Source organism: Myotis nattereri (genome assembly GCF_964212035.1).
Source record: "Myotis nattereri genome assembly, chromosome: 1".
In the NCBI taxonomy this organism is placed as follows: Eukaryota; Metazoa; Chordata; class Mammalia; order Chiroptera; family Vespertilionidae; genus Myotis; species Myotis nattereri.
Window position 1 is genome coordinate 60,482,375 of NC_138075.1, and position 13,542 is coordinate 60,495,916.

Consider the following 13,542-nt stretch of genomic DNA (forward strand, 5'->3'; position numbering starts at 1 on the left):
GAGATAGAAACATCAATGATGAGAGAGAATCATTGACGAGCTGCCTCCTGACCAGGAGGGGCCCTGACCAGGAATTGAACTGTGATTTCCTGATTTATAGGTTGACACTCAACCACTGAGCCACATCAGCTGGGCTAGATATAATTTTCCATGTAAAGCAGGATACTGGTTAAGAAATTACTTTGGAAAATTTAATTTTTTTTTTTTTAGTTTTTAACTTTTAACTGTGCTAAGTATGTGTTAATGCAGACAGGCAATATATTAATGAACTTCATATTAAGCCTTGTGATTAAGTTTTTTCCAAATTATCTGAAATGTGATAAATTCCTTTTAAAATTTATTTTCTGTTACCCTATATCAGGATAGAATTATTAATAAAAACTGAATAGTAGAAATACAAAGAATGGACGTGTGAATATGCCCCATCCTTGAATAATTAAATTAGGTATGTTTAAGAGAAATGAGATTTCCTTTTCTTTTAAATCCTCACATAAGGATATGTTTGCTTGTTTTTATTGATTTTTAGAGAGGAAGGAAGGGAGAGAAACATTGATCGATTGTCTCCCATACCTGCCTTGATGGGTAATTAAATCCCCAAGCTTTTGGTGTATGGCAGTGGTTCTCAACCTTCTGACGCTTTAAATACAGTTCCTCATGTTGTGACCCAACCATAAAATTATTTTCGTTGCTACTTCATAACTGTAATGTTGCTATTGTTATGAATGTAAGTATCTGATATGCAGGATGGTCTTAGGCGACCCCTGTGAAAGGGTCGTTCGACCGCCAAAGGGGTCGCGACCCACAGGTTGAGAACCACTGGTGTATGGGATGATGCTTCAACCAACCGAGTCACTGGCCAGGGCAAGATTTCCTTTTTAAGACTGACTTTAAATAGTTTAATATTAGTACTAAAAAAGTTAACTTCCCAGTTTTTAATTACTCTTAAGCATTATAAAATGTTTTTCTTAAAAATTTATCACTTTGAACTGATTTTATTTGAAATATGAAACTATTTCAGGATGAAGATGGATTTCGAGAACTAAATGAGAATGGAAATGCTAAAGATGAAAATATTCAACAGAAACTTTCTTCAAAAGTAGTAAGTGACTCTTTTAAAAAAATATATAAGCAAAGCCCTGGTTGGTGTGGCTCAGTTATTTAAGCATTGTCCTGTGCACCAAAAGGTCGCCAGTTGAATTCCTGGTCAGGGCATATGCCCAAGTTTTGGGTTCAGTCCCCAGTCAGAGTGCATACAGAGGGAGGCAGCCACCGATTGATCTTTCATCAATGTTTCTGTCTCTCATTCTCTCTCCCCTTTTCCCTTCCTCTCTCTCTAAAAAAAAATCAATAAAAATATTTTAAAAATATAAGCAAAATATTTGAACATCTTTTGAACTATGGCTATGTTGAAAAGAAATATTACAGGTCAGCATAGCTAGCTAGAACAAAGACACTGTCCTAAGTCATAGTTAGTTTCACTGCGGACAAGAAAATTAAATGACATCATACAACATACATTCCATACTGAAACTTCCTGATTGTTGCAAAACTTTACTTTGGAGTTACTTTGTTTTCAGTCTGGGATGCAGACAAGCATCACCTGTTGCATCAGGCTGTTTTGTCTCTATGATTTCCCGGTCTAGAATGGTTCCACCACCTCACACTATTCTTTATGACACTGAATCCTTTGAAGAGTCTAGTCCAGTTATACTGCAGAACATCCCACATTCTTTTTTTTTTTAATGTTTTTATTGATTTTAGAGAGAGAGGAAAGGATAGGGAGAAAGAGAAAAAGAGAAAAATCCATGTGAGAGAGAACCATCAATCAGTTGCCTCCCTTACACACCCCGACTGGGGATCGAACCCACAACCCAGGCATATGCCCTGACTGGCAACCTTGATGCTCAACCAACTGAGCCACACTAGCCAGGGCTATGTTCCACATTCTTGACTGTTTTTCCTTATGATTAGACATTTATGGAATCACCGACAGTTGTTTTTCTCTGGTTATTATAGTTGGATGACTTACCTGAAAACTCACCAATCAATATAGTTCAGACTCCAATTCCCATTACAACTTCAGTTCCTAAACGTGCAAAAAGTCAGAAGAAGAAAGCTTTAGCAGCAGCCCTTGCCACAGCTCAAGAATATTCAGAAATAAGTATGGAGCAAAAAAAATTACAGGTATGTATACATATATATATATATATATATTCATTTTTATGAACAAATGTAATAGTTTATTTGGTAGGTTTACGAGGATGGACAGAAGTAATGACAAATAAAATCATCTTAAATTGCCACACTTTTGAATTGAAAAAGTAAATGTTTTTTTGTTTGCCTTGCAGGAAGCTTTATCAAAGGCAGCTGGAAAAAAGAGTAAAACACCTGTGCAGCTAGATTTGGGGGACATGTTAGCAGCTCTGGAGAAACAACAGCAAGCTATGAAAGCACGGCAAATTACTAATACCAGACCTCTGTCGTACACAGGTGATGCTGTTAGTCTGAGTAATTTGCTCTTTGGCTTTGGTAATTTATTTTGCATAGTGTTAATTTAAATTATATGAATCTAAAAAAATCCGGAGTCTAGTCACTAGCTTTTTTCCTGCTCCCTAGTAGCCCCCATCATTATACTACACTAAGTAGCCTCCCACCTAATAACCTACCTTTCCTGCCCATGAACCATAGTCTGTTTTACAAGGAGCGATCTTTTTAAATATAAGCTGGATTACATCACTCCGCTGCTGGGAACCCCTCAGTAGCTCATCATCTCACTTGGAGTAAAGCCAGAGGCTTAGGCCATGTCTTAGGTTATTCTGTTATTTTTCTACCCTTATCACTCTTCTCTCCTGTACACTGTTCTAGTCATGTTAGCTCCCTGGCAGTTTCACAGGCACACCCAGCATGCCCCTAGCACAGCATCTTCGTGCTTGCTGTTTCATTTTCCCAGAACTTTCTCTCCTCAGATATCAGTATAGCTTATTCCTTCAGGTCCTTCAAGTCTGTGTTCAGATATCAGGTGGTGTACATTTTGAACCAACCCAATGTTTTTCTTCTTTAAAGGTTAAAAGAAGAATCAATAGTAATTTGGCTCTCTGTTAAATTATCCAATTTAAAACCAAATGGGAAACTGAAGTTTTTATTAAATTGTGTGTGTGTGTGTGTGTGTGTGTGTGAGAGAGAGAGAGAGAGAGAGAGAGAGAGAGAGAGAGAGAGAGAATGAATGACCTGGCTTTCTACTGAAAGGGTAACTTATATTTCAGCAAACCTTGTCAAATTTAGAACTCAGCAGCTCTGTGCTTCCTCATTATTATTATTATTTCTCCTCCTCCTCCCCTTCCCCCTTCTCCTCCCCCCTCCCCCTCCTCCCCGTTTTCCCCATTGACCTATTCCCAGACGTTCCTCATTTCTTTTCATAGTCTTTGTTTTAGAAGATGAATAAGATAAAGGGAAGGTAAAGGAACCAATCAGAAGCACTGATGTTGAGTGGCAGAATTAAATTTTCTGTTTCTTCTGTTTCTTTTTGAAGGATCTCATGTTTTTAAATGAAAAAATAAGTACCGGTATATAACTTTAATTCTGTTTGCTAAATATTTAAATTGATCGTTAGTAACCCATCCAGTTTGGAACTTAACTATCCTATATAATAAAAGGCTAATATGCAAATAGACCAAACAACAGAATGACCGGTCACTATGATGTGCACTGACCACCAGGGGGCAGACGCTCAATGCAGGAGCTGCCCCCTGGTGGTCAGTGCACTCCCACAGGGGGAGCACCACTCAGCCAGAAGCCGGACTCACAGCTGGCGAGTGCAGTGGCGGTGGCCAGCCAGCTTAGGCCTGCTCCCCTTAGGTGGGAAGTGGGCCTAAGCCGTCAGCTGGACATTCCCTGAGGGCTCCCAGACTGTGAGAGGGTGCAGGCCAGGCTGAGGGACTGCCCCCCAAGTGCACTATTTTCGTATACCAGGCCTCTAGTTAGTAAAAATAATATTGAATGCATACTAAGCTTTAGAGTGGCATGTTGTTGAGATGGGGAGAGTGTCAGTAACATCTCAATAAGAGTAAAGGACTATAGGGAATGGAACTGAACTTTTAGCAGTGCTCTGGATATAGCTATGGAAAGATACATCAGTGGAAAGACGTTTATATTCTAATCAAGGAGAAAGACATACACAAATAACTAATGAAAATAGCTTCTTAGGGAAGATACCAGCAAAGTTTTATGAACTTTTAAAAAAGAAATTTATGTCCACAGGGAGGTATGGGGAGGATATTGCATTACATGACTTCATATATAATAGCATTTGGACTGGGCTTTGAAGGGGGAGTAGGAGTCTTCACCGGTAGATAGAGATTAACCTCTAATCTGTTCCCAGTGTTTACATTGGGTAGTGTTGATTACAAAGAAATCAATTTTCTAGGAAAATCCCAAAAAAGGTAGATGATGATAGAGATTTGAAAGGCTTGTAAGGAATTGATAGGTTAGTTTGTTTTTTACTGATGAAATACAGAAGCATGTCAAAATGACTGCAAACTCTCTGGCCTCAAGGATTTTGGTGATAAGGGCTGTAATGAAACCTAACAAAATAAGGATCATGAAAGAAGAATTTTGTGGGGAAGAACAGACTCTGGGTTTGTTGTATTTGAAGTGCTAGTTGGGGAGATCCTGGTGATTCCCACTTAACTTACAGTTATGTATGCATGTTAGAAGTCAGGGAGTTTTAAATAGAAATGTAGCGATGGAAATACATAAGATTGTCAGGGAAAGAAAAGTTAGAAAAAAAGATCTTCAGGGATAAAGCTATTGGAATGTTCAGATTTAAAGGACAAAAGGAAAAAGAACCAGAGAATAGGTTTAAGAAAGAATAAGAAAATAGGAGAGTGTTAAGTTACAGAAGTCAGAGTTAGAATTTTGGGGGAAAAGGATGTGGTCTTTGGTACCAAATGGTGAAAGGAACAATAAAAGAATGAAGACTAAGAGAATTAGATTTGGTAGTGGCAAGATTATATGTGATCTTGACAATAGCAGTTTCAAGAAAGTGTCGGATAGAGTGAGAGGATTGAGATTAAAGTTTAAGACTGGTAAAGGATTTGGGGATAGCCACAGGAGAATGAAGGTATCAGCCAGGCAGAAAAGAATTGCTGAATAGTACTGAGAATGCAGCTGGAGGGAGATCATTCTTTACTGATGGACTGAAGTGAGGGCTAGACTACATGTACGTGTGACTCATATATGACACAGATTTAGTGAGAATAAGCGGAGGTGCAGAGTTCTGAAATGTCAGAGAGAGAATGATTCTGTTTGGAGACCAGTTGCAGAAATTGACATGCTTGAGGGTTGCTGAAGTAGAGTAGAACTAATAACTTAAATATCCCTACTTTAGATTTGCCTAATTAGTTGTCTGCACCTGCTTTGTCTTTATCTTATAGAGGTTGAAAAAATGGATAAAAGCTGTATCTGAGCAATGCTACATGGCTATGTGCTGCTCTGACAATTTGATGTCTGTTTTTCCACAAGAAGAGGATGTTCTTGTTTTTGTAGATTTACCATTAGAAAATTTCAAACTATGTGGAGTTGGCTGTAGTAGTAAAACTAATGTTCTTGTTTGTTTTTAGTGGTCACTGCAGCTTCTTTTCACACTAAAGATTCTACTAACAGAAAACCTTTAACCAAAAGTCAGCCCTGTTTGACATCCTTTAATTCTTTGGACATTACTTCCTCTAAAGCAAAAAAAGGAAAAGAGAAGGAAATTGTAAAACTAAAACGGCCCACAGCACTTAAAAAGGTAAACCAAAATCTGAGATGTTTATTTTAGAGGATAAATAAGAATTTACATCTGTTTTGCAATCAGTGGTGTGGCATTTTAGCCAACAGATTATTATGAAATGTTGATAGGCATCATCATAAAGGTGATGACTAGTTAATTCGAGGTTGGGAGTATATCATTAGCATAGCATCATGGCTATCTGTCTGTATTGAACAGGGCCCTGAAGAGTAAATTCTTTCTCCCAGATTTTTTTTTAAAGTTAAACATTTAGCATCCTAAAACATTGGACCCAAGGAATTAGAAGTTCTGGATTCTAATACTTAAGTGGTATCATGTAGTTTTAGGCAAACTTTACCTCATCTTCTTTATACGTGTTAAATAATAGCACTGCTCTATTTAACTCAGTGTTGATACTAGGAGGAGATAATCCATATCCAAATAATGGAAAACTGCAAAATGTAAATCTGTTGTAACTTTATGACCTGGTTTCCAAACTTTTAATTTTATCCATTTTCAGGGTAATGCTAGGTGCTGCCAGCCAGGGTTTAAAGACTGAAGTAAGTGTGGCTAGATAGGTGTAGTATAGATGTATAGTACCGAGCACCGTTTCCTCCCTTTATTTTGGATCTAGGCCCTCCTTCAGCTATGGTACCTGAAACTACATTTTCCTTTTTGTCAGTCAGTTTCTATGTAGCCAACTAAACCAAAAATCCTCATGTCCATGTTTAAGTAAACTACTGTACCTTTGTAATAGTGAAGATTTTATATTCAGTACATTCTCAAAGAGTGATCAGTAATGAAAGACTGGTAATGACTTTTAGGTTATTTTGAAAGAAAGAGAGGAAAAGAAGGGCCGTTTAACTGTGGACCACAATCTTTTGGGATCTGAGGAACCAATAGAAATGCACTTAGATTTTATTGATGATTTGCCACAGGAGATTGTTTCCCAGGAAGGTAAGATCACCCCTTTCCCCTGTCTTTTCATGGATTGGTTAAGAGCATTTTAATTGATAGGTAAGCCATCACTAATTACCATATTATTTTTCTTTATATTTTATCTAAATTTCTTTATTTTTGAGAGTGGTTTCTTTTGAAGATGCTTCTATAGGGAGATATTTAAAAGGAGGGGAGTAGTAGTATATGGCAGGTCTTTGGCATTTTTGAAACATAAATCCTGAGTTTATTGTAAACCCTTCATAATTATGATCTCGCCATTGTGTCCTCTGTAACTGTCATAGTTCTTTTCATTTTGTCTTCTTTTATATCTGGAACACTGTTGGCTCTCTTTCTTCATAGGACTATTTTTAAGTGAATTGTTTTTAATTCTCTTTCTTGCTGTCATGAATTAATGCATATGCCACAATGAGTAGAGAATGCACAGCCTGTCATAATACACAGTCCAGTTGGTCACTAAGATTTAGTCCATACAGTAGCCAGTGCATATGATTCCAGTTGGGACCTTGGCAAATCTATAGATTCCTTCTAAAATTATACTACTGTGGAAGAAAGATTTTAAGAGAGACCTGGCAAGGTCCCTTTTTCTGCTGGTATATATTTATTCCTCAATATTTTTCACCAAATTTAAATCTAATTTATTTATAGATTAAGTAGCAGTGTTCCATTGTGTTTAGAAAAATGAATTTACTTCTAAGGATTATTTAGTTAGGACATATTTGGTTATGATTTCCCTTTACTCTCAAGTATCATTGCCTTTGTATTTAGGTACATTTATCCCATATTAAATACCTATCATATATACTTTAGTAACTAGGGTGAGGATGAGAAGGTCAGGAAATGTAATAAAGATATACAGTGGACTGGTCTTGCTTATTGTATATGGAGATAAGAAGCTATATGTATAATTGCTAATTAATGGATGAATATACAAATACTAACTCATTTCCTGAGTTTAGGTGTTTAGGAAAGAAGCAGTAACCTAAGGAAGCATTTGAGTTAGATGGCATCTAAAAATGCAGCTGCCTGTTCTGGACAGTTGATTGAATGTCATCCCGTGCACCAAAAGGTTGTCGGTTCAATTCCTGGTCAGGGCACATGCCCAGGTTGTGGGCTCAATCCCAGTTAGGGGGATGCAAGAGGCAGCTGGTAGATGTTTCTATTTCATATGGATGTTTCTCTCTCTCCCTTTCTCTCTAAAAATCAATAAAAAAATATTTTAAAAAAATAAATAAAAATGTGGCTGCCTGAGCACAGACACAAAGACCAAATGAGAGAGAATCTAGGGTGGTGCCTGAGAATCAGGAGTGGTGTGGAGAGAATGAATGAAGTAGAATCATCATTGGCAGCAGTGATGGGAATTTGTATACAGTTTTTAAAATGATTTCCAAGAAATGGGAAGGAAAATAGAGATGAAGGACATGAGTAATGTGATCTTCTGGTATAGAAGTTAATACCTTTACATGTTTTAGGTCATTTGGTCTTCTCTCATCTATTCTGAGGAGACCTGTGGGCCATGCTTGAATTTTTTTTTTTTTTTTTTTTTTTTGCGGGGGGTGGTGGGGTGGGTGTTAGTATATTTTGAGAGATAGTAGGAAGACTTCATTTTTGTATGTATGAGAAATGTTTATTTGTGATATGAACAGTGTCCAGCTTGTTAGCTTCTGGAATTTGGAAGTGATACAAAAGACAACTGCCACTCTAAATTGTATTGATTTTAATATAGAGCTGAATTTTCAGCATTTGAAGTTTCTAAATTCTTTATTCTCACCCCACATCTCTGCAGATACTGGACTGAGCATGCCCAGTGATACTTCACTCTCTCCAGCAAGTCAGAACTCTCCGTACTGTATGACACCTGTGTCACAAGGCTCTCCAGCTAGTTCTGGGATAGGCAGCCCAATGGCGTCTTCAACAATAACCAAAATCCACAGCAAAAGATTCAGAGAGTAAGTTTTAGTCTCAGTAAATAGTTTATGTACCTTGATTGTAGTTCTGAATATGGTATTGTCATTATTACTTGGTGGGTTGAGCAGATAAAACATTAAAGATCTTTAAGTTGTTTCAGATTTAAAAGCTGGTTTTGTTATATTTAAAGCATTTGCCTTCCATTAGCTATCAGGGTTCATGAAAGTGAATTGGCTGTAAATATATTCTTTTTATATCAGATAGTGTTTATATCCTGGAAATTTGGTCTGTTACATCGTATATATATAAAATGCTGTGTACTATGAGGTTTCCCACTCCGAGTGCTTTTGCTTTTTAATTTATATTATTGACCCTTCAAAAAAACCCTCTCTAACCAATTAATCCCAAGATTCTAAGACCCTATTACATTATGTGAACCTATTACATAAAGCTGTTTAATTTTGAACAAATATTTCTAAGTTTTAAATTGGCCATTTGTGAATAACCTTGAACTAGCAGTTACTGCTATGAAGGATTTTAGAATTTTAACATTCTAAAATGGGGCATGCAGGAGGCAGCCGGTAGATGAATTAATTTTTTGCATTTGTGCAGATGAATTAATTTTGCCTTTAAAAATGACAATGAACAAGGCCCAGGGTGAAAGTAAAATCTGTGTGAATCCAAACCACATTGGTTTGTTTGTTCCTTTTCTTTGTACTATTCTTTTGAACGAGTACTTCTTGCCTAGATTTGGGGAGTTAATTTAATGTTCAATAACAAATGTGAAGCAAAGGAAACTCTCGGAACATAAAATGCTGTATACATACAAAATAAACAGCTTAAAGAAAAACAGAATAAAGAAAATTGCATTTTTGATGTTCTGTTCTTTAATTTTGCGTACGTTAAGATAGTTGATCTTTCCTCAGTCTATCCAGTTTTATCTTCCCTTCTGAAGAATGCCATACTTGTACTTATTTAAACATTTTTTACATAAACATAAAAAAAATTCCCAAAGCAGAACTTCTTTTTTTTTTTTTTTACTGAAAAAGGGCAGGCGTAGATTTTTCCACTCTATAATGTAATTAGAAGTAGAACTTTGCTTATGAAAAAGATTAGGGATTAGAACTTGAAAAGTAGAATATATTAAGAGGAAATAATTCCTAAAATTAAGTACTATAGTGGCCTCACACTTATTTCCATCATCATTATCATTATTATTACTATTATTACTACTACTACTACTAAAGGCCCGGTGCATGAAATTCATGCATTCAGGGGGTCCCTCAGCCAGCCTGTGCCCTCTCGCAGTCCGGGAGCCCTTGGGGGATGTCCAACTGACAGCTTAGGCCTGCTCCCTGTGGGCCTAAGCTGGCAGTCGGACATACTTAGTGCTGCTGCAGAGGTGGGAGAGGCTCCTGCCACCATTGCTCTGTGAGCCTGGCTTCTGGCTGAGCAGCACTCCCCTTGTGGGAGCACGCTGACCACCAGGGGACAGCTCCTGTGTTGAGCATCTGCCTCCTGGTGGTCAGTGTGTGTCATAATGACAGTCATTCCACTGTTTGGTCAATTTGCATATTAGCCTTTTATTATATCGGATTATTATTATCTTGTATTGTTACCATATATACTACAAAGAACCTCATTCAGTTGCTTTGCCTGATATGTTTTGGTTTGAATTTAATTACTGAGTTATCCTCCATAGCCATAGTTTTTGGAGTTAGAAGGACCATTTAAGTCATCTTAGTTAACTCTGTAATTTTATGGTTAAGGGAAAACAATGCCTAGCTATCGTGACTTATCCAAGAGTAGAGGATGAATTATTGGTATTAGGGCATTCATTAAGCATCTGCAGTTATATTTCTTTCCTACTTACTAGAAGCATCTTTAATATTCATTGGAATGAAATAACCTTCTATCTCCTTACCAAAAACATTATATTTCTTTTTTATCTAATTAGCAGGCTAACATTTTATTTATATCCTTAGGAATTTAATAATTGGGAATTTGGGTAGTACCTCCTTGAGGTTGATCTATCCTTTATGTAAAAGCCAATCTCTTGTAATTCAGGAAAACTCTTCTGTTTTTCTAATTGACTGAGGGATAAGGTATTTTAAAAAATTTTACTTTTTTTATGAAAACTTCTTGCTTGATCTATTTCTTTCCTAAAGTAATTTTATAGTTACAGAAAAATAAATGAGGACAAACTTACTTATTTTTGGTTTCCTTTATAGGTATTGTAATCAGGTTCTTTGTAAAGAGATTGATGAATGTGTGACCCTTCTTCTTCAAGAGCTTGTCAGTTTCCAGGAACGCATCTATCAAAAAGATCCTGTAAGAGCAAAAGCGAGGAGACGGCTGGTTATGGGTCTGAGGGAGGTTACCAAACATATGAAGTTAAACAAGATCAAGTGTGTTATAATTTCTCCAAACTGTGAAAAAATCCAGTCAAAAGGTATGAACATTACTTTTGAAGTATTTTGATATTTATTTAATACTAGGGGCCCGGTGCACGAAATTCGTGCACTGGGTGTGTGTGTGGGGGGGGTGTCCCTCAGCCCAGCCTGCCCCCTCTCACATACTGGGAGCCCTCAGGCGTTGACCACCATCACCCTCCAATCGCAGGATTGGCCCCTTGCCCAGGTCTTATGCCTCTGACAGAGGCATCAGGCCTGGGCAAGGGACCCTCATTTCCCCCCATCACTGGTTCTGCCCCCAGCCCAGGCCTGATGCCTCTGGCCCAGGCATCAGGCCTGGGCAGGGGACCCCCAGACCCCTCCGATTGCTGGCTCTGCCCCTTGCCCAGGCCTGATGCCTCGGCCAGAGGCGTAGACCCCCATCACCCTCCAATCGCCTGATCGGCCCCTTGCCCAGGCCTGATGCCTCCGCCAGAGGTGTCAGGCTTGGACAGGGGACCCCCATCTCCCCCCGATCACTGGCTCTGACCCCCGCCCAGGCCTTAGGCCTCTGGCCCAGGAATCATGCCTGGGCAGGGGACCCCCATCTCCCTCTAATCGCTTGCTCCACCCCCCGCCCAAGCCTGACGCCTCTGACCCAGGCTTCAGGCCTGGGCAAGGGGACCATCATATCCCCCCAATCCCCAGCTCCGCCCCCCCACCCAGGCCTGATGCCTCTGGCCCAGGCATCAGGCCTGGGCAGGGGACCCCCAGCCCCCCGCCCAGGCCTGATGCCTCGGCCAGAGGAGTTGACCTTCATCACCCTCCGATCACCAATCACCAGATCGGCCCCTTGACCAGGCCTGAGGCCTCCGGCAGAGGTGTCAGGCCTGGGCAGGGGACCCCCAGCTCCCCGCGGTTGCAGGCTCCGCCCCTGCCCAGGCCTAACGCCTCTGGCCAAGGCATTAGGCCTGGGCAGGGGACCCCCAGCTCCCCGCGGTTGCAGGCTCCGCCCCTGCCCAGGCCTAATGCCTCTGGCCAAGACATTAGTCCTGGGCAGGGTACTCCCAGCTCCCTGCGATCTCCTGCTCTACCCCTCCCCAGGCCTAACGCCTCTGGCCGAGGCGTCCTGCCCGGGCAGCGGGGACCCGCAGTGGCAGCAGCACCGCGATCTCTCGCTCTGCCCCTGCCCAGGCCTAACGCCTCTGGCCGAAGCATTAGGCCTGGGCAGGGGACCCCCAGCTCCCCGCAGTTGCAGTGTCCACCCCTGCCCCTCCAGGTCGCCTCTGGCTGAGGCGTCCAGCCCGGGCAGCGGGGACCCGCAGCTGCAGCGGCCCCGCGATCGTGGGCTCCGCTTCAGGCCCAGGCTAGGGACCCCTAGCTCCCGGGACTGCCAGCTTCGTCCGTGCCCAGCTCCCATCTCTGGCTCCACCCCTACTTCCTGCTATCACTGGCCAGGGCGGCAAAGGCGCCTGATTCTCCGATCATGCCTGGGGGGCAGGGCAAAGGCGGCCCCACCTCTTAGCTCCCCCCTGGGTTTCCGATCACTGTCAGTGGCAGGGGGCTTCTTCCTGCTTTCCCTTTCGCCTCCCTGCAGTGTGCCTACATATGCAAATTAACCACCATCTTTGTTGGCAGTTAATTTGCATATAGCCCTGATTAGCCAATGAAAAGGGTAGCGTCGTACGCCAATTACCATTTTTCTCTTTTATTAGTGTAGATAATTGTAGGATGTACAGTGAATTTTAAAGTGGAAGTCATACGACTTAGCAGAGGTTAGTTATAAAGCATATATTGAATGTGAGGAAAGAAAATATCTTTCCATACCTGAAATTAAGTAATAAAATTGAGATTGGATTGTAAAGGAAATCCCCATCTATGGAGTACTAGTGAAGGCTTTACTTTGGGCCAACTAAGTGTGCCCTCTGTTATAATCAGAATGGGGACTAATAAGAGTACATTTCTTTACCACTGCAAATATACTCTACTTTTTTACCTTTTTACCTTACCTTTCATTGATGGCCCTTTTGTCTTGCTTATGATGGAGATTTGCCCCTTAGAAACCAGCAGTTAATACAGAGGTTCTTGGGTGAGCCGGCAGACAAGTATTCTGTACTATGTCATGTACCCTTATTTGTACTTTTTTCATAAAGTAGCCACTTTGGGTGATTGGAGTAAAAAGATGCATCAAGTAGCAGTATCAGGCATGTTCTGCATAGGGGACAAATTCCAATAAAAACAGTAACATATAATATTATATGTGATAGGTTGCTATTTGAGCTGAGGGATTAAATAAAAGAATCAACCACTATTAACAATTTTAGTTAATTTCTTTTAAACAAATGTTTATTGTATTGAAATTTGACTCCTGATATGCTGATTCCTATGGGTACTAGGGAATTTGGAATTTAATTGGGGAGAAAGAAAATATGTACATATATCCATAAATAGTACAAATTCAAATAGGGAGAATGTGTGGAATAGCATAAGTGCCACAGGCTTCATAGAGTTCTTTGC

General features: G+C 40.1%; 1 protein-coding gene across 3 annotated transcripts in view; it reads left to right on the plus strand.

The window, feature by feature from the left end:
* SECISBP2L (SECIS binding protein 2 like) overlaps positions 1-13,542 on the plus strand; it is a 64,945-nt gene that overhangs the window by 35,849 nt on the left and 15,554 nt on the right. For 2 of the 3 annotated variants that reach the window (XM_081088749.1, XM_081088750.1), the window contains 7 exons: positions 1,019-1,099; positions 2,017-2,184; positions 2,349-2,490; positions 5,619-5,788; positions 6,592-6,724; positions 8,511-8,673; positions 10,864-11,084. In XM_081088749.1, the coding sequence (XP_080944875.1) occupies positions 1,019-1,099; positions 2,017-2,184; positions 2,349-2,490; positions 5,619-5,788; positions 6,592-6,724; positions 8,511-8,673; positions 10,864-11,084 (1,078 nt within the window). Of the gene's footprint in view, positions 1-1,018; positions 1,100-2,016; positions 2,185-2,348; positions 2,530-5,618; positions 5,789-6,591; positions 6,725-8,510; positions 8,674-10,863; positions 11,085-13,542 lie in introns of all 3 variants that reach the window. The other variant, XM_081088748.1, reaches the window with a different exon arrangement.